Below are 26,355 nucleotides of genomic sequence, written 5' to 3'. Positions count from 1 at the left end.
TATTTTCCACAAAAAGGCGACTTACCCCACTAAGACTTAAAAAAAACAACTATGATCCATCTCTGGCCGATGCCCATCTTAAGAGAATTACAGTGTAACTGAACTGTTCAAGTTGTATACTTCTTATGCAAGCAAAAGTCACTGTTGCACTTCACTGCCTCGACTCCCTGTTGTCTGGTTTTCTGTGCACCTCATTAACACCTCAGGCTGCAGAAATAGAGTACCACAAGTACCATCACCCCCAACCACCTAGGTGCAGTCCCTCTCTTTAACCTCTGTGGCTGTATTTTCCTCAGAGAGAGGGAGAGAGTTATTACCACTCGGCCAGTGACAGGATAACGCCTTAGGAGTTCTGCCAGTGACAGCCCACTCAGCCAATCATTTCATGTGGTACATTCCCACCTCAGTCAGTGATTGGCTGAGGGGGCTTTCACTGCCAAGACAAGTCCATATCACTAGTAGTGGGACTCAGTGGGGGACCAAAAGGTGAGACAGGAGGAACCCTGAGGAAGCGTAGTAGGTAAGAATAGGATGTTCCCTATGCAAACCCAGCAGTAAAAATATATGAATGCCCAGAGTATCCTTTTAAATACAATTCTACTAACATTAGCCGAGCACATCGCTTCTCGGCCTTTTGGCTAAGATCAAGTGTAGTATCTGTTCTTATCAGTTTAATATCTGATACGTCCCCTATCTGGGGACCATATATTAAATGGATTTTTAGAACAGGAAGATGGAAAAAGAGCTTGCTCTGTCCTCTCCAGGCATTGACCTGGTATTGCTGTGCCTCCAAGTTCAGTGCAAAAAATAAATAAAAATTAGCCGAGCAACCCCTATAAAATCATGCGAAGACACTTACTTGCTGGTTAATAGTAGTCATTACAACATCACTGAGACTCTCCGGACGAGTAATGACAGCTCGAGGGGGGACGCCTGTTAAATGGCACTTTCTGTAGTCAGTAACAGGGGCTCGAGATCCATCACGACATAACAGCTCAAAATCTGAAGATTTTAAATCCTTTGCCCAAGGTTCAGGATTTTTCCCTGGAAAACAAGCGACATAATATGTAGCACATTATCCAGTAACATGAAGTAAGAATCATTAGTTATACCCAAACATTGGTTGGTTGTCAAACATAACATCGATGATTGGCTGAATAAGCAACTCCAGCCATCAAGACTGACACCAGGAAGGGCTGCACAGTGTGATCGGGCTCTGACACAATGGTGTTGGGTTATCAGGGAAGGGGAGTACATTTTTTTTTATTTATAAATTCAGTCTGGACATATTTGCTTAAAAAATTAGCCATATAATCACCGACGTACATGGACCACTTTAGGACAATTAATACATAACCTTTAATGATATATTAAAAACACGGTCCATACAACATGTGCACACAGAAAACACCCAATAGTGCATTATATATACAGTGTGATATCCTCCATATCTGCACTAGCAGAACCGGAAGTCAGGGCCCAAGGCGCGCGGGGAGCTCTGGGATGCGCGTGCTGCCGGGGGTAAGACGCGACACCCCCGGCAGTCGCGCAGCAGCCGGGGGAAGACGGAGCCAGACTCTTGTGACCGCAAGCAAAACAATGCTTGCAGTCACAAGAGTGATTGATCAAGAGGGCCTTGTGGCGGGCCAGGTCGCGGCGGCGACCGCCGCGACCGTGGTAGCTACGCCACTGCCCCTGAGTACCCCTTTCATTTTAAACTACTGCTGTTCACACAGATAATGGACTGCACAGAAGGATCGAGATGGCTGGATTCTAACATGACTGATCTGTTTTTTCATCCAAGATGCTCTTTTTGTGCCACAGCCAAAAGTGGATTCAAATGGGATGGAAAATATAAAGGGAGGACTTGTACTTCTCTTTCCGGTTGGATCTACTTCTGGCTTTGGCACAAAAACTGCAGTGGCAGTTTAAAAAACTGCGATGCGTGAAACCAGCATTAGGGTACTAACACACTGGGCGGATCCGCAGTGGATTTCTCGCTGCGAATTCGCTGTGAGACCCGCTGTGGATTCGTGCCCTGTACACTCACGGCCAGACAAACTTCCACTGCAGCGCACTGATTGGCTGAGCGTGATGTGAAGACGCCGGGAGCCGGCGTGGGACCAGGTGATGTAGAGGCTCCGGCGGAAGGGGGGTAAGGGGGAGGGCTGCTGACAAACTTGCGGCAGGATGGACATCCCAATGCAAGTTTGTCTGGCCGTGATTGTACTGGGCAGGGATCTGCAGTGAGAAATCCTCTGCGGATCCGCCCAGTGTGTTTGTACCCTTAAGGTATTTTCACTTGGCCTATAAATGCTGAAAATGTATTATTGATTTGCCAGCATACAATCTGCAGTATGAAATCCATAGCCTATACTTTATGTATAGTATGTCTGAACACACCTTACATTCTTAAAACATTGAACATGTAACTTAAATATCCACTATGGTCCATCTGTAATCTTAACAAGAATAAAATATATTTCTTTTCTTACCATCTGTGTTTTCAAATACAGCCATGTGCGGCACAAAAGCCACGTCTGCTTTCTCCACCAGACACCTAAAACCAAAGTCAAAGTCAAAGTAAACATTTGTATCAGCTGAAATGATTCAGTCACTGCCAGACATTTTTGCTTGAGATTTGGAGATCATGGAACCCCCAGTTTCTTAATAAATGAATATCCTAGGGAGAGGCTCCCTTCTTTCAGACATTAGAGGGGCACTCCAGATATGCATTTTTTTAATACATTGGTGGGGTTGCTGAAAACATTAAAAGACAACCCTTGCTCACTTCTGGGGTCCTGACCCGCCTTCAGGTCCCTTGCTGAATACTTTGGTCACTACTTCCGAGTTGGCTCAGCAGTAACAGTCTGTTGAGCCAATAACCGACTGAGACAGAACAATGCTGCAGCTTGTGATTGGCTGTGCAGGCTCTCACTGCTACAATTAGTCAGTCTTAGAAGTAACGACCAAAAGGACCAATGAGGGAGCATGATAGGTGAGTATGAGCCTTTAATGGAGAGTTTCAAACAAGAATCTTTTTTGAAAGAAATAACCTGGACTCTGCTCCAGCACTGACGCCCATATACTGTCGATCCGCTCCCCCAGTCCCCAGCCACTTTCTGGTTAGAGAGGACCTGGGACGTAACATTCCAGGCCCGCTCAGTTAGCGGCTGAGACGGGACCCCGCAATGGCCGCTGACTGGCTCAGCAGGCGTGATGCGTCAGGTCCCAGGTCCTCTCTCTAAACAGGAAGTGGCCAGGGATCAGGGGACTGGAGCTGCATTATATGGGCATCAGCACTGCAGCCAGGTAGGTAAGTGGACGTTATTTCTTTCATCCTCAGAGATAAAACTGAGCATGTTCCATATTGCAAACAGGTAGATACAGTATAGATGCCTTTAAATGCAGGTTATATGGTCCTGCAAGGAGATTCATATTTTACCCTTTAATGACCGAATATTTTCCTTCCAAGGCCATACATTTTTTACTTTTCTGTCAACATAACTATCTGAGGGCTTGTTCTTTGCTGGACAAGGCATTCTGTTTATTTGTACCCTTTTGTGGTACATATGACTTTTTTAAATTGTTTTATTTTTTTGTTTTATATGGAAGGCCGATTAATAAAATACATCTATTCTGGCATCCCTTTTTTATTTAAATTTTCACAGGATTCAGCAGTTGGGATTAATAATAATATAATTTATAGCTCAGGCCGCTTCACACATGGCAAAAGCAAATATGTGTATTATTTTTTATGTTTTAAAAACAGAAAATATATTTTGTAAGGGCAAAAATTTGGAAGTGGTGGATTTAATTTTTAATAGAATGTTAAAATGTTTTATTGTGTGACACTTTTTACTAATTCCGCAAAGGGACTTTAACATGCAAGCTCCCAATCATTCATATCCTACTGCCGTATGCCGGGGTAGCTACGCCGTGTTATGGCTGCTAGATGGGAGTTGGGTCATTTGAGCACTTGTCACGGTGGCCAGGAGTGGTGTTAGTGGTGTTGGAACCCACCCCCGGACAAACGGGCACTGCACTTAATGTAGAGGGTAACCCAAGTGTAGACAGCTTCAGGTGCGACAAAAATAGGCCAGTGTCTTAACCAGGATAACTTTGTTTACTGGAGAAGTTTCCGTACAATACAGTACAATAATAACTTGTGCAGGTGCAGGCAAGAGGTAGTTAGAGTTAGCTGTAGAGAGGAGCGTAGAGTAGGGAAGTGTCTTGGGGGCCTTGTTCATGTAGTAATGCACTCTGCCGGGAGGAATTTGAGTATTTGAGTAGTAGAGGAGGTGAAGAAGTATTACTCGTACTCACATTTAGATTAAATCTGCCCTAACTAGTTCACAGAGTGCCAAGTTGGGTAATACGAGACCCCAGGACTTTACAACTGGGATAAGTAGACTTTCCAAGGCTTCCCAGAAGAGCCGTGCAATACAGTAGGGTACGTCAGCTTTGGTTGCTATTTGTCCTACTGGGGTCACTACCTAGTGGTGGTTACTTCCCTTTCTTTTAGAAGGATCCCAGGTGTGGACAAGGTTTTCTTTAGAAGACAGCAATCTTTCCTAAGGGTTTTAGCACTGCATGCTAGCTGTGGCTACTTTTATGAGGAAAAGAGGTAGCTTGCTTGAGTGTCTCAGTCCCTCCCTACCTCTACTGACAAAAGACCTCCCACCAGGAACAAAGCTCCCTTTTATAGGGGCAACTAAACTGTGCTGTAATTGGTGGGGTTGTGTAGTGAGGAGAAAGAACAGAGGTGATAGGTGGTGAAAAAGTGAGGGAAAGAGCCTGAACCTGTGATAGGGTGAAACATAACATGTGACACAAAACAATTAACCCTTTCTACCTTCACCTATGCCCTACTGTCACATAAAGGTCACTGATGGTGAGAAACCCACATTCTCCTCTACTTTCCTCTAGAGCACAAGTTACTGATTCACCCAACCAAGAATCTCACACTATGCCGCGCCTGTACTGGTGTACGTGTCAGGAAAGCCCCATAGAGCCTCATGTGACAGCCAGATATGCCAAAATAACACTAAGTACATGTTGTTTTTTTTTTTAAAAAAGAAGATGAACAAAATACGGACTTGAACAATCATCATTCAATAGACAATAGCATGAGAGATAGCATAATAGATAATACAGACTTAGATTATTTTACCTGACAGCCCCAGCATTGCCATAGTAAGCCTCCTTGTCATTTGGAGAACATTTGGTTCTTGCATTCTTATTTTGTGGATCCCCAATACACAGTTTGCAGAGGTTGGAATTAATGGCAGATCCAGGAGCACAACTCTCATTAAAGTAGGAACCTGTTTGGACACATAAACGTTAAGCTTATTATTAATAGAGTGATTAAACGTTTTAGGGGGACATTAACCCAGACTGGTGTACTCATACACCAATCTTACATAAAGCCACGCCCCCTTTTTTCTGGCGCACACCTCTTAGTAAATCTATCCAGCCCTTTGGGCTGTGACTGCTGGACAGGATGATGGCAGGGGGACACTGAAGGATACAGGGCACTGGAAAAACACTGAGCATCCCTCTGCCATCATCCTCTCCAGCAGTCACAGCCCGCACAGCTCTGGGAGTCTGGTCGTGACATCACCATGTTATCCAGGAAGTGACATCACCATGTTATCCAGGAAGTGATGCCTTGATGCAGTAGTAAGTGCAGGAAAAAAGCACTTTATAAGCATTTCCCGTAATAAGTGTACAGTATATTAGTAATTTGTATAACTTTTGGGGGGCAATATATTACTTTAATAAAAAAGTTCGCCTGACTTCTCCTTTAACGAGATCTACTGTGCACATCAAATGTACCAAACTGGTGGAAAGGATACGTGACAAAAAAAGGGAACTGAACAAAGACTACTGTTGGCAAGTACTCCATGCTTCCTCTGGATAAGTTCTGATAGATCTGAATATTACATGTAATCTACTCACCAATGTCGCAATTCATGGTCTTCTTACTAATCAGGCCAGTAGGGATTACCCATCCAGCCTGATGACCAACTCCGGTGTGACAAGACTTTTTGCCTTTAAGGTTGTTCCATGTGATATCTTTGTCACTTTTCTTTACTAAGGCGACAGCAGAAATGCCGCCAAAATCTAGAAGCAGAAGATCATATGATAAATATACGGCACCTTTAATAAGCTAAATACTAAAGACAATTTCTTAAAAAGGAGTATTTGACACCAATCTTCCTGAATCAGCTTCAAAGAACTCAGATTTGTAGAGAAGTTGTACTACTGTAACTACCTCTACAGAGAAACAGCTTCTAAGGGCACTCCAATAAGTTTCTCACATTAGGGCTGTATTAGATGACCCAATGAGCAGTGTAAGTGAGCTTACTTGAGCCTGTTACATGATTTGATGATTGTGTAGCAAGGGCTGTGTATATATATATATATATATATATATATATATATATATATATATATATATATAAGCAATGTCTGTGTAGCCCTTGCTTTCACATAGTAAAGAATAAAGCTTATGTGTCCATGTTTTTCAAAAATCTCGGGGACGGCATCCAACTTTTCAAACCATAGGGCCCTGATTTATCAAAAGATGTAAAATATGCACTGGTGTAAACTGCCCACAGCAACCAATCACAGCACAGATTTCATTTTACTGAACTGAAAGCTGAGCTGTAATTGGTTGTATAGGCCGTTTACACCAGTGCATATTTTACACCATTTGACCAATCTCCCCCGGGCGACTTTTTTTTAAATTTCTTTATTTCTTTTAAGAAAAAAACAATAAATAAATTAACAACTATCTCCTCAACAGAGAAGAAACATATAAATAGCAAAGACACAATCTTTTTCACATACAAGTCACTCCAATAACTTTTCAACCAATCCCACTCCCCCCCCCCCCCCCCCCCGTCCAGACAGCGAGGAATAAGAAAAAAAAAAAAAGGGGGGGAGATTAACCATTAGAGGACCCGGCCAATTTCAATTTTTGCATTTTCGTTTTTTCCTCCTGTTTAAAAGGCCATAGCACTTGCATTTTTCCACCTAGAAACCCACATGAGCCCTTATTTTTTGCGTTACTAATTGTACTTTGCAATGGCAGGCTGAATTTTTGCATAAAGTACACTGCGAAACCAGAAAAAAAATAATCAAAGTGTGGTGAAATTGAAATTAAAAAACGCATTTCTTTTATTTGGGGGGTATGTGTTTTTACGCCATTCGCCTTGGGGTAAAACTGACTTGTTATATATGTTCCTCAAGTTGTTATGATTACAACGATATGTAACATGTATAACTTATATTGTATCTGATGGCCTGTAAAAAATTCAAACCATTGTTTACAAATATACGTCACTTAAAATTGCTCCATTCCCAGGCTTATAGCGCTTTTATCCTTTGGTCTATGGGGCTGTGTCAGGTGTCATTTTTTGCGCCATGATGTGTTCTTTCTATCGGTACCTTGATTGCGCATATACGACTTTTTGATCGCTTTTTATTACAATTTTTCTGGATTTGATGCGACCAAAAATGCGCAATTTTGCACTTTGTGATTTTTTTGCGCTGACGCCGTTTATCGTGCGAGATCAGGAATGTGATTAATTATTAGTTCGGGCGATAACGCACGCGGCGAAACCAAACATGTTTGTTTATTTATTTATTTATTTACTTTTATTTATAACCTGGGAAAAGGGGGGTGATTCAGACTTTTATTAGGGGAGGGGGCTTTTTACTATTAACAACACTTTTTTTTTTTTTTTTTACACATATACTAGAAGCCCCCCTAGGGGACTTCTAGTATATACACTTGAATCTCTCATTGAGATCTCTGCAGCATAGATATGCTGCAGAGATCCATGAGATCGGCACTCGTTTGCTTTCGGCTGCTGCAGCCGGAAACAAACGAGTGCCGAGCCGGGGTCGGCGCCATCTTGGAGCGGTCCCCGTCCGGCTTCAGTATCAGAGATCGCTCCTCCGGGACAACGTCCCGGAGGAGCAATCTCCCCACTATACCACCACCGATCATATGCAGCCGGTAATCGGAGGCAGCTGTCATCTTTGACAGCTGCCTCCGATTACCTGATTAGCAGGCACGGCGATCGGACCGTGCCCGCTAATAGCCGCGATCCCGGGCTACATGAGGCACCCGGGATCGCGGCGGTTCAGAGCGCGATCCCGGGTGTCGCCTAAGGGTTAATACCTAATTTCTAATAATGCTCACTGAATTCCTTCCAGAAAGTTTAATATCGCCTGATACATAACGCTACCAACCACTCCATATTCTCTTATACCCTGGTTCCCTAGTGATATGCCCCTTCACCCTTGACCATTCCAGACGTTTAATAATGTTAATCTGGTTAACCCATTCTTCTACTGATAACGATCTGTCGTTCATCCAATTTCTCACTATTATTAGCCTAGCATAAAATAATAATTTTACTAAGAGATTCTGCCCCTTTTTTCCTTTTGGAGTTGTTCCCAAAACCGCCATGTCTAGGGAAAGAGTCCCAGTCAGTAGACCCCTATTCTGTAATATGCTCATAATTCCATCCCAGTACTTTCTACTCCGAGGGCAAAACCAAAGAAGATGAACCAAATCGACCTCTTCCTGATTACAATAATTACAGGTAGGATTGTCTTTTACCCCAATCTTATACAGAAATTGTGGTGTATAATACATTCTATGCAGAATTTTAAACTGTACCAAACGATGTTCAGCGTTGTAAGATACTTTCCTGATATTATCCACTATTTCTTCCCATAAGTCCTCTAGAGAAAAACCACAATCACTCTCCCATTTATGTCTATACCCCGGAAGAATTATACCATATTTTTTCCATCATTAATCTCTTATAAATTTTGGAGGGCAAGCCCCTAACCCCGTGCAAATTCATAATTCTATCCAATCCTGCATTCTGTGTTACACAAAATAGTTTTTTATCCCCAGTGTTCCTCACTGCACTTGTGAGCTGAAAATATCTAAATTTATAATTCCAAAGCCTATAATTAGGACCCAGGATATCCCTAGGTTCCTTAAGTGCCCCCTCAAAAAAAAAATCACCAACTTTACTAAGTGTCTGTTCCCTCCAGAACTTCTGGGCAGATAAGCCTGCAAATTCTGGAAAGTGCAGATTGTCCTAGATCTCTGTGCAATGTAAACTCCCCTGTATCATAAACAAATTTTTAATCTCCATCCAAACCTTATTAGAAAGTGCCCCAAACCAGTCTCTGCCTATACTTTCCACATGTATACCTCCGGACTTTAGTCTGGTAAAAATATCTTTACCACAACCAACAAATTTCTCAGTGTTCAACCACCCAGAATCCCTATGGGCCAGAATAAATGCCAATTGGAAAGACAAAAAATACAAACGAAAATTGGGCAATCCAAACCCTCCCCTATCCATTCTGGGGCAGAAATAATCATAGCGAATTCTAACCCTCTTCCTTCCCCAGATCAATTCATTCAGCATTACCTCAATTCTTCTAAAATGTTTATCAGGAATCCATACAGGCGAGGCAGCAAAAAAAAAATTAATTTGGGGGAGGAGAACCATCTTTATGAGCACTATCCGGGCAGCCATTCCCAACGGCAGTTTCGTCCAAACATCCACTTTTTTACTTATTTTAACTAATAAAGGTTGGATATTTCATTTTATATATAGATGGGGATTCCCAGTTTTTACCACTCCTAAATAGTCAACACCTCTGGGCTACGTACCCTCAACTCTGTCTTCCCCATATACCCCTGCCTATCCACTGGCATTATGAATGATTTCGTCCAATTTATCGACAGCCCCATAGGCCTACCCAAAATGACTAGTGTTTGAGTTCAGAGAAGTGGCTGTAAGCGGACTTAGACCTGAAGTTTGCTCATCTCTATTGGTGATCACTAGTTTATCGGCGGGTGTATAATATTAAAAATGCATTATTTATCATGTAACTTCGAGTTCACTCCTATATTGTCAATTCCTTTTCTCTGTTCCTTTATAAACACAGAAAAATGAAAAGGGCAGCTTACTGGAGTCATCAAGCAACACAAGCCAAAGGGGTCTGATGGACCCCATTGACTGAAGAGTTCTTAATGCTGTGTTATTCACTAGAGCTTTATTTTATGAAGACTGTATTTATACCTGTATATTTTGTTCCAATTACCTGGCATGGAGCGAAGTCATCTACAAAAAAGAGAAAAGATTAAAGGGGTTGGCCACTTTATATTAATATTGTTCAGTGTACAGTATTAGTACTGTAAGTGTAAGCGATGCACTTACTGACAGCAGCTCCCTGTGTACCCCAAAGAGCTACAATTAGACACTTCTCCAAGCTGTGCTGTCCTGCTCTATGGTGATTCTGTACAAAAGACAACCGAGCATGGAGAAGCATGTGACCATGTCCTGTCCCCTGTGTCTACTACTGAGCCTGTATATGTCTATGAAGGACACAGAGGGAGGGACATGGCCACATGCTCCTCCATGTCACCCATCTCATGGACAGGATCACCACAGAGCAGGACAGCACAGCCTGAAGGAGGGGACAATTGTGCTGATTGGTTCCGTTCGGTTAGTGTGGCTCTGTGGATATATTTTTAACAATGTTGTATACATTCACCAACACAAGTTTATTTAGAGTAGTATTCTCCATGAAATAGTTATTTTGGAATAGCTTCTCTTATAGGTCTGTGATGTGCTGCTGCTCTGTTATTCTTACTAAAAATTAGAGATGAGCGAATATTGAGCACACTCGGGTTCGGACAAGCTCAGGCACGCTCGATATTTGCTCAACTCTACTAAAAAAGTATAAATAATAACAAACTGGGTTTGACCACTTGGGGGTGTAGGGACACCTCTTAACTAATAACACCTAGTTGGCTAATAGTCATACATTTCTAGTAACAGAGGAACGACAGATCACACAACTATAAAAAGTTCTATACCCTGAAACCACACCAGGTTAAAATGTATGATGCAATTTATTTAGAAATCGTCGAAGGTTTGTATATAATGGAGGTCATGTTGTTGTTTTTGCTGTTATATCCAACATACTTGGAAACTTCCTTCTTCCGGCCATTATTTGCTCAACAATGGGGGGCCCTTTTAACAAAAAAAGGGATGTGCAAGGTGAATAACCACTTTTCTAGCTATGGATTTACATTACCTTCATTCTGTAGAAAAACACTATCTTGACATATGTCCCTTTTTGACTCCATGCTTATTGTGCAGAGAATAGAAATATTATTATGGTCTCTCAACCAGATAGAAATGGTAAGAATTAGATGTGCAAATCTACTCACATTATGCTACAAAACAAAGAGGTAAATGTTTGATACTGCATAAACTTACCTTTATTGTGATACTCTTCAACTGCTGGCACCAGTCCACATTTCAGAGCGGTGTACATGTGGTCTACACTAACAGTTACTGCTTCTGCTTCACCTTTCTGCAAGTAAAAGTAATAGGTCGTTACCACTGACTAGAGATGAGTGCAACTCGAGCATGCTGGAGGCCGATTGTTCGCCCTTAGAATACCAGTGGCTGAAGAAGTTAGAAGCAGCTCTAGGAAGTCCTGGAAACATATATATATAGCCTATGGCTTATGGCTGTATTCATGTTTTTCTGGACTCCCTAAGGCAGCATCCAACTTCTTCAGCCACCATTATTCAAATGCTGAACAATTGGACTCAAGCATGCTAGAGTTGGATTCATTTCTGCCCCGACCATACAACTGATCCACCTCTGCTTCCCAGAGTTAATCCAGATCACAGGTCGGCTGTTGCAAAACTACAATTTCCATCATGCCTGGACAACCAAAGCTTTAGCTGTCCAGTCATGATGGGAATTGTTGTTTTTCAACAGCTGTGGGACCGCAGTTTGACACCCCTGGTTTAGATGTTGCTTAGACTTACCACAACCTTTTCCACGCACTGCTCTGCAGACACTGGCTCTGTGCATTTGATAGCACCACCGCTTACTGCCGACCAGTTATCACATTTCTTCTTCTCGTTCTTGCTCTGTGTACACCAGCGTATTTCCTTCCTGGATGGCTGAGGTCCCCCTAATGGGAAAATAAAGAATATGGAAACAATTGCATCACCGCTTGTTAAACCTACAGACAAATGTATGGCCGTCACACGCACATGTCCCCTACCGTGCAGTGTTTTCATGGCATTATACATTTCTGGTCCCAAAAACAGACGTGTGTCCATTGCTGGTGGAAGAGTTATCAGACTTGCGGTTGTTTCTTCAAACAGCAAATCCTGGCCATGAGCGGAGCTGAACAGCTTACACTGCTTTTTCTGAGATTAGATAAAGTACAAAAAGTGATAAAAAAAATAACATAAACCACCACTGGCTACAACTCATTGCCAACTACAAAGCTTAATTAGATGGGGTACACATAAGCAACAGAGCAATAAATCCTAATTTAAATACAGTGTAATATCTGGATCTGCAAAAACACCAACTTAGTACCAATATGTTTCACATGACCCCAATATCTATACAGAAATAGTAATTATTCAGAGAAGCAGGTGAGCAAAGGGACACCAACAATTTAATATAATACTTATAATTTTACCTACCTGAGCTTCAAGAAGATACTCAGTGATATCCTTAGTCTTGTCTCCAGTTTTTCTGGTCACTACAGCACGTGTGGGGACTTTTCCAAAGTTACAGTCTTTATATTGACTTAGCGGTCTTCTAGTATTGTCTGGGCACAGCAGCTCAAAATCATTTGAGTTTAGCCCTAAAAAAGCAATACATAGAATTTATATTGTAAGAGTACATATATATATATGTATATATATCAGACACACATATGGTTTGTAAATTTGATGCCTGGACAAATAAATATACAAGTGTTTTATCATATAAGTTTATTATCATATAGGGGGAGATGGATTAAGCGGCAAAATCGTATTTTTCTGCGTAAAGTGCCCATTTGCGAAAATTTTTATTTGCAAATGGCCGCTTTGCAAACAAAATATTCGCAAATGGGCACTTTTGTGGTGTGTGGAGGGGACGAAATGGGGGGCGCGGACTCAGAGTCCGTGCTATTCATCTTTAGATTCGCCAAAAAATAAGCAGGAAACCTACTCCAGCTCACAGCTGGCGTAGGTTTCCTGCCGTGCGCACCGGCACGCACGGGATTTATGTAGAGGCAGTCTGCCTCTACATAAATCTCCGTAGTGCCGGAGCTGCAGGGACATTTTTAAGTCTGGCGCAGAAAACGCTGGACTTAATAAATGCCCCCCATAGTATTTAGTATGTGTTAAAATGTAGCTGTGATATCAAACAACTTTGCAGTAAGCAAATATAAGAAACTGTGTACTCACAAGGCTGCCCCCCCCTCGCCTGTACATTTTTTGGGTTGTTTGCCCATGTAAAGGCCCTATTCCACGGAACTTTTTCGAACAATTATTGTTCATAAAATCGTTCAAACGACCGCTCGTTAACGATATTCGTTCTGTGGAATAGCTGTAAACGAGCGAACGACAACAGCGAAATCGTCGTTGAGTCATTCACTATTTTTTTTCAACATGTTGAAAAAAATCGTTGGTCTTTCAACAATAATTCGTTAATCTTTTCGTTGAATAAAAAATCTTTCAGTCGTTCTTGAAATGTCTACCTACATTTCCCCACGTTTTAAACGACCATGTAACGATGTAACGACCGCAAAAAAATTGTTACACTACAGATATCGTTCACGTTCCCACTCGTATTATGTGTTATCGTTCGCTTAAAAAAATCGTTAAGTGCTCGTTAACGAGCGGTCGTTGGAGAGAGTCTATGAACGATAATCGTTCCGTGAAATAGGGCTATAAGCTTTGGCTTATGGACCTTTTTTTTGCTTTTCCCCTTGTAGGCTGCAATTATTGATGCAAACGTGGGGTTAAACAATAGAGATGAGAGGCTTCTCTTATCGTTCCTGTTTGCGAAAATGCAAAAGCGCATAAACGTATGTCCGGGTTCTTGGACAAGTGAATGGTTTAAATCTTTAAAGTGACACTGTCACCCCCTTTGTGCATTCTGACATCTCTACACAGGTGTAAAGAGTAAATTTAGCATTTTTCATACCTTATTTCATATCATACGTCATGGTTCTTGTTCAAGTAAAAAGTCATCTTTTATCAACTGCAGGTTGTTTTAAGTAGGAGTTGCCTCCCAGCATTAGCGCCACTCGGCCCCACCCACAACGGTTTGCCAACGTAAAGGGGGTGGGGTCTAGACCTTACAGCCAGCCTGTTCCAATGGGCGGCGAGGGGGCGGGGTCAACTGTGATGTTGTGGGCGGGGCTAAGTGGGGCTAATGCCGTGAGGCCACGCCCACTTAACACAATCTGCAGTTGATAAAAGATGACTTTTTACTTGAACAAGCACCATGACGTATGATATAAAATAAGTTTTAAAAACCGCTAAATTTACCCTTTACACCTGTGTAGAGATGTCAGAATGCACAAAGGGGGTGACAGTGTCACTTTAAATAACCCTAAACTCTTCAGAGCAGGGCCAATTCTAGGTTTTCTGCTGCCTGAGGCGAGAAATGAAATGCCCCCCCAAAATTAACAATTAGTAGTTAAGAAATCTATGTAGCCAACTGCATAAACAGATATATACATACATTCTGTAGATATACTACAGTATGTATGTAGCAGCAATATACAGCACATATATACCAATAGTGAATATACTGCAAGGAGATATGCTTTTTATGGTGTTCACCATGCAGGAAAAGTAATGTAGTTTTTGTTTAGTTCAGATATTTCTATAGATATATATAGTTTCTATAGTCTCAGGGTATTTTCACACTATGGAATACACTCAAAATTTTCAAGTGGAGGCCGTGTGGCAGACTTTGCTTGAAGTTCCATCTGTCCCATTGACTCAGTGATATTCTCAAGCTCAATCCGCCGTCCGGCCAAAGAATTGAGAATATCATTGAGTCGATGGGACCAGGTGGAACTTCAAGTGGAGTCTGCCGCACTGTTTTCATTTGAAATTTCCGAACGTATTCCATAGTGTGAACCTACACTCAAAGTTATATATATTTTTGTTTAGATTTTTTATTTTTTTTTAAATAGGGAAAGGTAGTGATTTGCGTTTTTTATACAGTGGATTAATTTTTATTCACATCTTTTTACAGTACACTGCACTAATAATGTAAGTAGTGTAAGTAGTGTATCCATATAACTATGGCATCTATATATATATATGTTTATTCACACGCACATATACTAGAAAATGTACCCAGCACTGCCCGGGTATAAAGTGCCAGTGTCTTAATTAGATTTGTTCCAAGGTCACCCAGGAGTCAAATCTATGCCCTTGTTTTGTGTTTTTTTGTTTAAGGGGAAGATGCCAGGAGCCCTATATACCCCTATATACACTATATATCCTGACAGTTCTGCACTGTTTATGTAAATTGTAGCTTATGCACATTAGAAATAAACTAAAAACTTTCAATATCCTAAATACCTAATAGCCAAACTGAGATGTCATGTGATCAGACTGTGTACAGAGCCTGGTTATACACAACATTGGCAGTTTTATATACAGAGCCTGGATATATATAACATTGTCAGTGTTATATACAGCCTGGTTATATGCAACATTGTCAGTGTAATATACAGCCTGGTTATATGCAACATTGGCAGTGTTATACAGTATACAGCCTGGTTATGTACAACATTGGTAGTGTTATGCTGAGCCTGGTTATATACAACATTGGCAGTGTTATACAGTATACAGCCTGGTATACAACAATAACAGTGTTATACTGAGCCTGGTTATATACAACATTGGCAGTGTTATATACAGCCTGGTATAACATTGGTTGTGTTATGCTGAGCCTGGTTATATACAACATTGGCAGTGTTATGCCGAGCCTGATTATATACAACATTGACAGTGTTAATTGAGGTCCTGTATACCTGTAGTATATAGTTTGTGGAGGTCCTGTATACCTGTATTGTATAGTTCTGGGGTCCTGTATACCTGTAGTGTAAAGTTTGCCCCTCCCCCCCCCCGATGACTGCAGACCATAAGTGTGTGTGTGCAGAAAACCTGCCGCTTATAATAAGTGCATTCAATACAATCCTGCATCATCATAATCGGGCCCTCTTAGGCACTACCTTTCATCCTTGTTGAAGACAACACAGAAGAGGTTTCAAAGTTTCTAATACTGTATACCCCCCCCCCTTGCAGGGAGCCCCCGTACCATATAGACTCCCCCCTTGCAGGTACTTCTTCACTGTATACACTCCCTCCCAGCAGGTAGCCCCCATATTGTATACACTTCCCCCACAGGTAGCCCCCATACTGTATATACCCCCCACCCCTGCGGGTAGCCCCCATACTCTATACACTCCCCCCACTTGCAGGTAGCCCCCATACTCTATACACCCCCTTGCTGTTGCAGGTAGTCCCTATACTGTATACACTCCACCCCCGCAGGTAGTCCCCATACTCTATACACCTCCCCTCTTCTTGCAGGTTGCCCCCATACTGTATACACACCACCCCACAGGTAGCCCCCTATACTGTATACACCCCCCACCCCTGCGGGTAGCCCCCATACTCTATACACTCCCCCCCCACTTGCAGCTAGCCCCCATACTCTATACACCCCCCCTGCAGGTAGTCCCTATACTGTTGACCCTGTTAACCCCCTGCCTCCAGAGCATATACATCACCTGGTCCCCGCTCTGGCTTGCTTTGGGGTTTCCCAGCACGTCTCGCTTGGCCAATCAGTGCGCTACCCAGCCACAGCACACTGATTGGCTGAGTGGGATGTGAAGACACCGGGGGGCCCCGAAGCAAGCGGGGGCGGGGAGCAGGTGATATATACTCTCCGGCGGTGGGGGGTTGATGGGGCGGGATGCTGACAAACTCACAGAGGGATGTCCATCCTGCTGCGAGTTTGTCTGCCCATAGAGTGTACAGGGCAGGGATCCGCAGTGGGTCTCGCTGCGAATTCGCAGTGAGAAATCCGCTGCGGATACACCCAGTGTGTTTGTACCCTTAAGGCCAGTTCACACTGAGCAAGATCGGCAGAATCCCACCGCGCTCAGTGTCCTGCTTTGAGCGAATGGGAGAGTGCGCATGTTAGTTCTTTGAGCGGAGAGCGGAGGCAGCGGACGAGCGTGCGCCCTCTCATTCACTTACAGCAGCATACTGAGCACGGCAGGATCTCTCCACCGCGGAATTCCGACGATCTTGCTCAGTGTGAACTGGCCCTTATTGTATTTATTTCTGAGGATCTGTTGTGAGGCAGCTGGCCCTAGCAATCAATCAGATTCCAGCTCCCTGTGAAAATGAAAGTAGTAATCCTATCGGTTGCTAAGGCTTCCAACTGCCGTTTCTGCTGGGTAGCTGCAGCACTAATTATATCACCTGTGTGTGCAGTGTGGAGATTCTTACAGTCATCTCTATGGGGCGCTCTTCCCCCTCCCGCTCCCCTCCTGTACATCTGGCAAGGACGGAACCTTCGCTCTAACCTTCCCAGACACCTAATGTATCTGTGGGCCAAATTTGGGGTCAAACGGTTCAGGCGTTTGGAAGTCTATAGAGGACAGACGGACAGACAGACTTTCATTTTTATGATATAGATATATATACATACACACACACACACACACACACACACACACACACACACTAACCTCCTGTATCTGTCTCCTCTCTAGCAGTTGTCACATCCCAGGTCAGCAGTGAAAGGGTCAGGAGATCAGGCGGTATGGGAGGGGACAGGGCACACACAGCTTCCAGCCATACCTGCTCTGTCGGCTCTACTGTGGTGCTGGGCCTCCCTCCCCCTTCCCCTCCAACACAGACAGCCAGCCAGCCAGCATAGGAGACTAATTCTTCCTTTACTATCCAGTCAGGCCAGACAGCCGCCCCCCAGTGACCGGGCTGTCCGTCAGAGAGCCTGAGCTAGAGAGAGGGGGCCTGAGGAAGACGCAGAGGGGCCTAAAGAGGCACGGGTGCCTGGTGCTGTGTCTGCAGACCAGATGCAAGTGGTAAGATAACCAGAGATCCTGCCACTTTCAGAGTGAAAGTAAAGGATTGTGTCGCCCCCTAGTGGAGCAAAGAAACTGCCGCCTGAGGCAGAAAGCTCATTCTGCCTCATGGCAGAAGCGGCCCTGTTTCAGAGACGAAAGTGACAGCACTCACCAACTTTAGCAAATAGAGTTATCGTGAAACTGCCGTTTTGAGATTTTCTGCCCGTTGTAAGCTGAGAACCCCTGTCAGCGCCAACTCTGGAATGTGTGTAAAGATGTATGTGCCATAGACAAAACCGCTATACTGACTAAGGACAGCATCAGAGTCATATCTTTAAATATCCATACCTGATAATGTGGTGTCTTCCACAAAAGCCATATCTCCGCTATTTTCTGTTAAACACCTGACCATAGAAGAAAAAACATGCGATCATCAGACTGTCATTATTCTATGTAATTCTGTTAGAAATGTTCAAGAAAAAAAAATCATTTCCACAATGCCTACCTCTGGACGCCTACCTGTACAGAGATAATAACTACTATAAGGGAGCACAGAGGGGGTTTAACTTCTAATGGGAACACAAAGCGGCCTTAAAGGGAATCTGTCAGCACCTACTGTATTCTGGTTCTGAGGTGCTGACATTGTGATGAAGGTCTGTGTCTGTTAGTGTGGTGGGTTACCTTTATTTTTCATATCGGTGATGTCCTTTGTCCCCATCTGTGCCGTAACTTTCTCCACCACTGTCAAAGAGGGGGAGTGGTGATGCGTTCGTGCCACACTTTGCACGCCTCACCACTACCTCTTCCCAGCTTCTGTTGAATATTCATGATGCCCGTCACCCCCGGCCTCCTGGCGACATCTTTAGTTGCCTGGGTCTGTGCATTGTCCACGCTCCCGCGGCCTGATTCGCGCATGCGCTGTAGTGTGTCGGATCAGCGTAGGCGCACTGAGGGCCAAAGCCTGAGGGCATCTCAATGGATTCGCTCAGTGCACTACGGCGCATGCGCGAATCAGGCCGCGGGAGCGCGGACAATGCACAGACCCAGGCAACTAAAGATGACGTTGCCAGGAGGCTGGGGGAAGGGCTCCATGAATATTCAAGAGAAGCTGGGAGGAGGCAGTGGCGAGGCGGCCCGAAGTGCGGCACGAAGACCTCACCACTCCCCCTCTTTGACAGTTGTGGAGAAAGTTACGGCACAGATGGGGACAAAGTACAGAACCGATATAAAAAATAAAGGTAGTCCACCACACTAACAGACACAGACCTTCATCACACTGTCAGCACCTCAGAACCAGAATAGGTGTTGACAGATTCCCTTTAATACCATATGTGCTGGAGCAAGGAACTAAAATGTTTGTCTTGCAGATTCTGAAAAAAGTCATGGCTCGGGCCGAATGGAAAAGAAAAAGTGAATTTTCCCAATCAGAGAAAACATCAACTGTGAGTCATTCAATATAAGTCACTGTTTCAGTGGCTTGCCAATATGGACATCCATACGTACACACATACTTTTCATTAGCAGGCATGGTAGATCTAAATAGACTTATTAGTTATAACTCACCTTAAGGCCCCTTTGTCCCCATAATACGGCTCTCCTGGACCGCGCTTACATTTATCTCCTTGTCCCGCACACTGCTTACACAGGTTTTCCTCTTTGGCTCCTGGAGCACAGCCGGCCGAGAAGAACTCTGAGACAACTATGGTGGAAACAAAGCATTATTAGCTTATAGAGACTAAAGTATTCACCAACTTACATTGAAGGGCAAAACAGAATGTCATGTGGTGACATATACCATGTGATCAACCACTAAAAAAAACTTCCCGCTCAATGAGGTTTGGTAGAAAAACATGTACAGTATATTTGCACCCTATACAAAGAAACCCAACAAAAAAAAATCATACTTTTTTGGTACAATACCCCAGAATTATTGCATCGCCTTCAGCCTTCCATCCCAAATACTTGGAGATGTGAAGATGCAAAGGGCACCCTCCCCAGCATTTTTTGGTACTGTCCCTTGACAATAACTCCCTCTCTTACCTCTCCCCTTTCTCATGAATTTGTTTCCTTCCCCAATTGACTTGAAGGCACTCAAATTCATACTTCATATACTGACTGTGGCCAGGGGTCTAATAGCCAGAAAGTGGAGGCAGAGGGCTCCCCCTACTCAAATAAAGCCATACACTAGGGTTCAAGACGTCAGAACAATTGAGCATCTTACTTCATTGCTCAGCACCAAGTTAGATGTTTTTGATGCAGTATGGTCCCCATGGGACACGGATTGCATAAGAAGAGAATATGGATGACTTATTTTAATCTTTATGTCCTTAGTTAGCCAAAATATCTCTACCTCTCTGCCAAAAATTTATCTGTTCGTCTTGTTTTTCCCTTCCTTTTGTTTATTGACTTGTCTGTTTGTCTCATGTCCCTTTTCTTTTCTATATACTTATGTAGGTTATGGTCCATAATTGAATAATGAGATTGTATGAATACCATCTTTTCTTTCTATTGTAGAAATTTTTGCCCCAACATTGGGGAATCTCTGATTCATTGCTTATCGTATTGTACCCTGTTTGTATTTTCTTCTTATATTTATACTTTATTAAAATACAGTTATAAACTCTATTTCAAGAAATAATGCGGGGCACTATCCAATTAATACAGACTTTTCTAAGCACATTGTAATGGTTTCAATTAGAGATCAGCGAACCGGGTTCGGGTTCGAGTCGATCCGAGCCCGAACAATCGGCATTTGATTAGCGGTGGCTGCTGAACCTGGATAAAGCCCTAAGGCTATGTGGAAAACATGGATATAGTCATTGGCCTCCTTTCTGTGGCGTACGCCTGGGGCGCATCTTAATAAATCTCTCCCATATTACCTCACGTTCCTCCGGAAGGTTCCTAGCTGTATGTATTTGTTACCCCTTAGTACTCTCAGCTATACCTGGTATATGCCAATAATGGTATATGCCAATAATCGATTTATTAAATGACAACCATCAACAGGTCCTGAAGGAGGTGAAACTGCAGGTCCTCTAGGTCCTCTACACTATTATAAAGGGGATACTGCTATGACAGCCACAAGAATTTGTCTTGATAAGACAAACCATTGGAATAAACCTAACACTTAAAAATTGTGTTTGGCTCTTTATCTATAGGCTATGTTCACACAATGTTTTTTCAGCTCGGTTTAAAATGATGTCCATCGTTTTCAGTCTAAAACACTATTCTAGTTTAAGGTAACTAATTGGCCTTTGGGTGTGTCTTTAATTGAAAACTCCATTGAATTAAATAGTAAAAACAGGGAATAAAAGAAGAACTGTGTGTGAACAACCAAAAAATAACGTCCGTTGTTTGCAATAGATGTCTGAAAATAATTGACATGATCATTATTTTGACGTCCGTACAGACAACCGTTATTTTATACATTGTGTGCATTGGACGTCCATGCATTGCATTGAAGTCAATCAAATTGTGGAAATAATGGATGTCTTTTTAAGTAGAAAAAGCGGACGCCTTTTCTCTTTTTTTAACACTCTGTTAACCTTTCCTTGTACCTTTTTCAAAAGGTTTATGTTCAGGTCCTTCCCAAGACAGCAATTTCTTCTTAAGGAGTGCATGCATAGGAGCAATCCAACCCGCAGTTTCTCCCACCGCAGAATGACAAGACTTCTTGCCCTTCAACTGGTCCATCTGAAATGCACTGGATTTTTTCACCACAGCTACTGCATAATGGAACGTTACGGGATCTAGAACATTATATAAAGAGTAACATTAATGTTCACTGTACGTTGTTGAGTATAACATCTTATTATAATATAAAATATAGAAGCATCTCAACCAGACTTACAATAGAAGGTATAAAATATTGGCAGGTTTTCTGCCATCTCTCCATGACAATTTAATGTTTATAAAATTCTTACCATGGGCCGCACAGTTTTGGGCTGGTTGTCCAGGTGGGGTTTTTGTCCCGGCTATCTCTTCACCATTGACATTAACACACCAACAGTGCCCAGTGCTACCATGACACTGCTGTGGGCTGTAGCGACCCTTCTCATCACACTGAGGGACAAACATTCCAAGTAAAGGTCTCTCTCCTTGAACCAGTTTTCTGCGTTCCTTTAAGCAGGGAGTATCGACTCCTAAAAGACATATATTAAAGTTTTATATTCACTTGCTCCCACTAAAAGTTTTTACTTTATACAATGTGAGTATATATTATTACTGAACCATTCTTTTTATAGAGTTCTCGCTCTCACTCTCCTGGCTCCATTTTCTCCCAAGTTTCGGGAGGGACTATTCAGCCAGTCAGTGACTGCAGCAGAGTTCCACCCCAGTCATTGATGGCTAACCAAGCTCTTTGTAATGTTGCAAGAAAAGGAGCTGCAGGATGCGGGTGGGGGTCTGTGAGCAATGATCTGGTGCTGCAAAGACAGATTCTTTATTACATTACTGCACCCCCCTGCTCACACGAGATTTTTTTTTTTTTTTTTTGCAAGACTTCTCCTTTAAGCCATGCTGCATTTTTATTTCATATGCATAGTTTACAAAAGTTATGTTTTAACATTGTTGATGAATAGGAAATATAGTTAATACATTAATCTGCATCTTATTTTCAAAAAGAAAAAACAGTGACACGCAAATATAAAGAGTATGACCACCAATTTCCAATGATTTACTAATGAGGCAAAGCACATGGAGTAGCTAAGTTGAAGTTCAAGTAGATAACCATAGTAATCGAAAACAGAAGTTGAAAGTGTTATCCAGGATTACAAAACACACAGATACTTTCTTGCAAAATCCCCAGGCTGTGTGTGATATTACAATTTAACTCCATACACTCCAAAAGAAGTGAGGTAAAAAAAAAAAAACACATCCAAACTGAGGCCAAAAGCAGTGGCATAGCTACTATGGAGGCAGACCCCACAGCTACTATGGGGCTCGGGCTGCAGGGGGCCTCCCTGGCAAAGCGTGCCCCCTATCTCCATGAAGCTACAAAGCTCACTGAGATTCACCCCCCCCCCCCTCCCTGGACACAGAGCGCCCCCTCCCCCACCCCCTGCACCCGCAGGGACAGAGATCGTCCCGCAGCCTCCTTCCTGGACTCAGAAAAGCCAACTGCCCCTCACTATCCCCTCCTTCCTTTAAGGCCAGGTGAGTTGTTGGGGGGCCCCCATAAAGTTTTTTGCTGTGGGACCTCATGAATCCTAGTTACGCTCGTGGACAAGAGTGGTGATGTTTCTAAAACAAAGTGCAAAAAAGAGAGCCCGAGAAGAGTCATTTAAGAGTCTCAAAACACAGGACTAGTCAGATATCCCTCCGGGAAGGACCGAGCTAAGAGGTGGCTCCTGTAGGGAAACCACCAAAACCACCATATTAAGTCAATGTTATGACAAGGGAAAAAACCAAGGCCAGGTATCCATCCACAGACAGCTGTTTCTGGGTGTTGCCCCTCATCAGTGTGGAGCAGGATTCTTGCTTGGTGGGAGCAATGCCTAGTAAAGCCATAAGAGAAACAGATCGCTGATCTCAGGAAGACCAGCCAAAGATAACACTGCAGGCTGCCAGTTAAAGTGCTCAATGCTGTGAAATCCTAAGTGTATTGCTACCCTGCATATTCATGTTTCCCAGGGAGCAATGTACCTAGCATTTCATAGCATTGAGCGCTTTACCCAGCAGCTGGCAGTGTTATCTTTGACTGGTCTTCCTGAGATCAGTGATCTGTTTCTCTTCTAAAAGAAAGTGGCATGTTTTTAGGTTTGGATAACCCCTTTCATTGCACCTTACTTTGCAGAGTGTTTTTAGTGAATCAAATGCAGGAGCATATTAGGCAAAGGTATGAAGAGTGTTCAACAATAGAAGCACAGGTGGTTTATTTGCCATTTTTCCATGTTGAAATTAACAGTGTTTACAAGAATCTTACCATGGGCTGCGCAGTTTTGGGCTGGTTGTCCAGGTGGGGTTCTTGTCCCGGCTATCTCTTCACCATTTGCATTAACACACCAACAGTGCCCGGTGCTACCATGACACTGCTGTGGGCTGTAGCGACCCTTCTCATCACACTGAGGTACAAACCTTCCAACTGAAGGTGTCTTTTCTTCAAGTAGTTTTTGCCGTTCCTTTAAGCAGGTGGTATCAGCTGATAAAAGATGAACAATATATAAAAAAGAGTGCTTTATATTCTAGAGTTGCTTAGCAAACAATCCCTCGATCCCTATGTCTACAAAAATTTATGAAGTAAAGGACTTACGAAGTAAGCAGGCATGCATCCTATGGCTCAGCACATTTACTTTGACACTTGATCTCTGAGTATGATCTACTGCTGACCGATTCCCTTGAACTCAAAAGGGGGAATTTATGATACTATGTGCTTGATTAAAAATAAACAGGGAAATGGTACAAAATCTTCAGCAAACAATGAGGCTGTTCTCAGGCACACCACCAACAATACCTGCTGGTGGTACCGTTGCCGTGGCCTGGGTTGCTGGAACTGATGTTGGGCCTGTGTTTGCACCCGGACACTGGAAAGATAGGCAGACTGTTAGGAACCGGACAGCAGGACAAGACAAGACAGTGAGCCCTAAGCTCAGCCCCGCCCACTGTCCTCTACCTACTTGCCACAATCCACCCTAAGATGGCGGCGAGCAACTGGGCGGCAGTCCCTGCACTGGCTAGTTGGGAAACAAAGACAAGACAGACAGACAAAACACAATAAAGAATAGTTGACAATCCGGGTCACAACAATCGGGCAGCACAGTACAAAATCACAATCCTATAATCAGAGTCAACAAACAAGCGATATGGTCAGGGGCAGGCAGCTAGCAAGGATAGTCAGAACACAAGGCCGAAGGGTCAGAGAAAGACAGATAATAGCAGAACCACTAGCAGGCAGAGACTAAGTCAATAACCAGCAATAAGTGCACAGCCTGAGGTTGGTTATATAGGAGGCCAGGGTTCTGGTCCAGAAGGTAATTGGACCATCTCCCTGATCTCCAAGCACAGACAGCTGAGAACAAAACAGATCCACTGGCAGGATGACCTGACAGTCACAGCAGAACCAAAACACAGATTAACTATGACATGGCCAGACAGAATTCAGCAGGTGAATTAGGGTGTGTCTCCCAACAAAGGTGAGCATATCAACCAGTGTTCACACACTGCAAACAAAAACACAGAAACAGAAAACAAGAATTTCAGATCCTTCTCGGACGCACAGCACCAGCCGAGGGGCGCATAATGCTCTGCAAGGATACCATCCTGACACAGACAAGACAAGAACAGTGAACCCTAAGCTGAACCCACCCACTGTCCCTGCCTACTTGCCATAAGACAGCCCTAGGCGACTGTGGGCAACCACGGTGCCGATCCCTGCACTGAAATTGGTGGATAACATGTAGCAGGACAGACAGACAAACACAATGCTATCAAAGTCTACAGTCTGGGTCGGCAACAGTGGGCAGCGAAGTACAAAGCGACAGGCAAGAGAAAGGTCCAGATGCAGGCACAAGGTTCAGGGCAAGCAGCAAACAAGGATAGTCAAAGCAGAGAAAGCCAAGGGTCAAACACAGAGAGAGATTCAATACAAAGCTGAGCAAGAGTGATAGAACTACAATAACCAGCAAGGATTGCTGGAGCTGAATACTATTTATGGAGGATCAGGGACTCAGTCCAGCAGCTGATTGGACCGGCCCCTGATCCACCACACAGCCCAACTGCATAGCAAGTTAACCTTCAAGCTGCCAAGGCATAGCAAGCAAGACAGGTGGGGCTGAACAAACCTAATATACACCTGTGTTCAGACAGGGTTCAGGAAACTGCACAGAAACATCAAAATTAGCACCTTCTCAGCCGCAGAACCCGAACCGAGGAGCGCCAAGGCACAGTCCTGACAGCCTGCTGGTAGGTTCTGGTGTTTGAGGCTACTTGTCACGGTGGCCAGAAGTGGTAACACCCAACCCCAAACACACAGCAAAAGAACCTTGGTTAGGACTAAAGTGAGGTGTAGGTGCAAGTGAGGTGGCTTGAAGCAACGTCCAAACTTTACCTCTTAAAAGGTATTTTAGTGCAAAAATAGTATTGAACAGTGCTCAACTACATAGTACAAAAAATCAAGGGTTATAATCCAACAGACAAATAAGTGCGTTGATAGAAGAAATACAGTAGCAGGTGTCATGGACTGGATAGGAGGGTCCTAGTTATCTCACCTAACTGCCTTCTGTCCCACAGCCTCCTGTTTCCATCCAAGGAGGGCAGTATGAGTCTCAGGTGTCTGCACTGGGTGGAGCTGGCTTGTAGAATCCTTCCTACACAGCTGAGCATTAGTCAGTAGAGAGCGGAGTGCTGGCACTGAGCTCTACTGCAGGTACA

General features: G+C 43.4%; 1 protein-coding gene and 1 non-coding gene across 2 annotated transcripts in view; one reads left to right on the top strand and one right to left on the bottom strand.

The window, feature by feature from the left end:
* Positions 1-26,355, bottom strand: part of LOC138795912 (saxiphilin-like) — a 46,862-nt gene that overhangs the window by 6,540 nt on the left and 13,967 nt on the right. Inside the window, exons 7-19 of the mRNA XM_069975641.1 lie at positions 21,912-22,130; positions 21,546-21,737; positions 19,552-19,687; positions 18,337-18,392; positions 12,572-12,735; positions 12,139-12,286; positions 11,897-12,045; positions 11,334-11,430; positions 10,128-10,169; positions 5,962-6,126; positions 5,174-5,324; positions 2,496-2,560; positions 860-1,044 (exon numbers count right to left, since the gene is read on the bottom strand). Of these exons, the coding sequence (XP_069831742.1) occupies positions 860-1,044; positions 2,496-2,560; positions 5,174-5,324; positions 5,962-6,126; positions 10,128-10,169; positions 11,334-11,430; positions 11,897-12,045; positions 12,139-12,286; positions 12,572-12,735; positions 18,337-18,392; positions 19,552-19,687; positions 21,546-21,737; positions 21,912-22,130 (1,769 nt within the window). The remainder of the gene's footprint in view (positions 1-859; positions 1,045-2,495; positions 2,561-5,173; positions 5,325-5,961; positions 6,127-10,127; positions 10,170-11,333; positions 11,431-11,896; positions 12,046-12,138; positions 12,287-12,571; positions 12,736-18,336; positions 18,393-19,551; positions 19,688-21,545; positions 21,738-21,911; positions 22,131-26,355) is intronic.
* On the top strand, positions 619-809 carry LOC138796169 (U2 spliceosomal RNA). The gene has a single exon (XR_011363764.1). It is a non-coding gene; the product is annotated as a U2 spliceosomal RNA (small nuclear RNA).

Source organism: Dendropsophus ebraccatus, chromosome 6 (assembly GCF_027789765.1).
Source record: "Dendropsophus ebraccatus isolate aDenEbr1 chromosome 6, aDenEbr1.pat, whole genome shotgun sequence".
In the NCBI taxonomy this organism is placed as follows: Eukaryota; Metazoa; Chordata; class Amphibia; order Anura; family Hylidae; genus Dendropsophus; species Dendropsophus ebraccatus.
The sequence above is the reverse complement of the archived record's forward strand: the minus strand, read 5'-3'. Positions and strand labels throughout refer to the sequence as shown.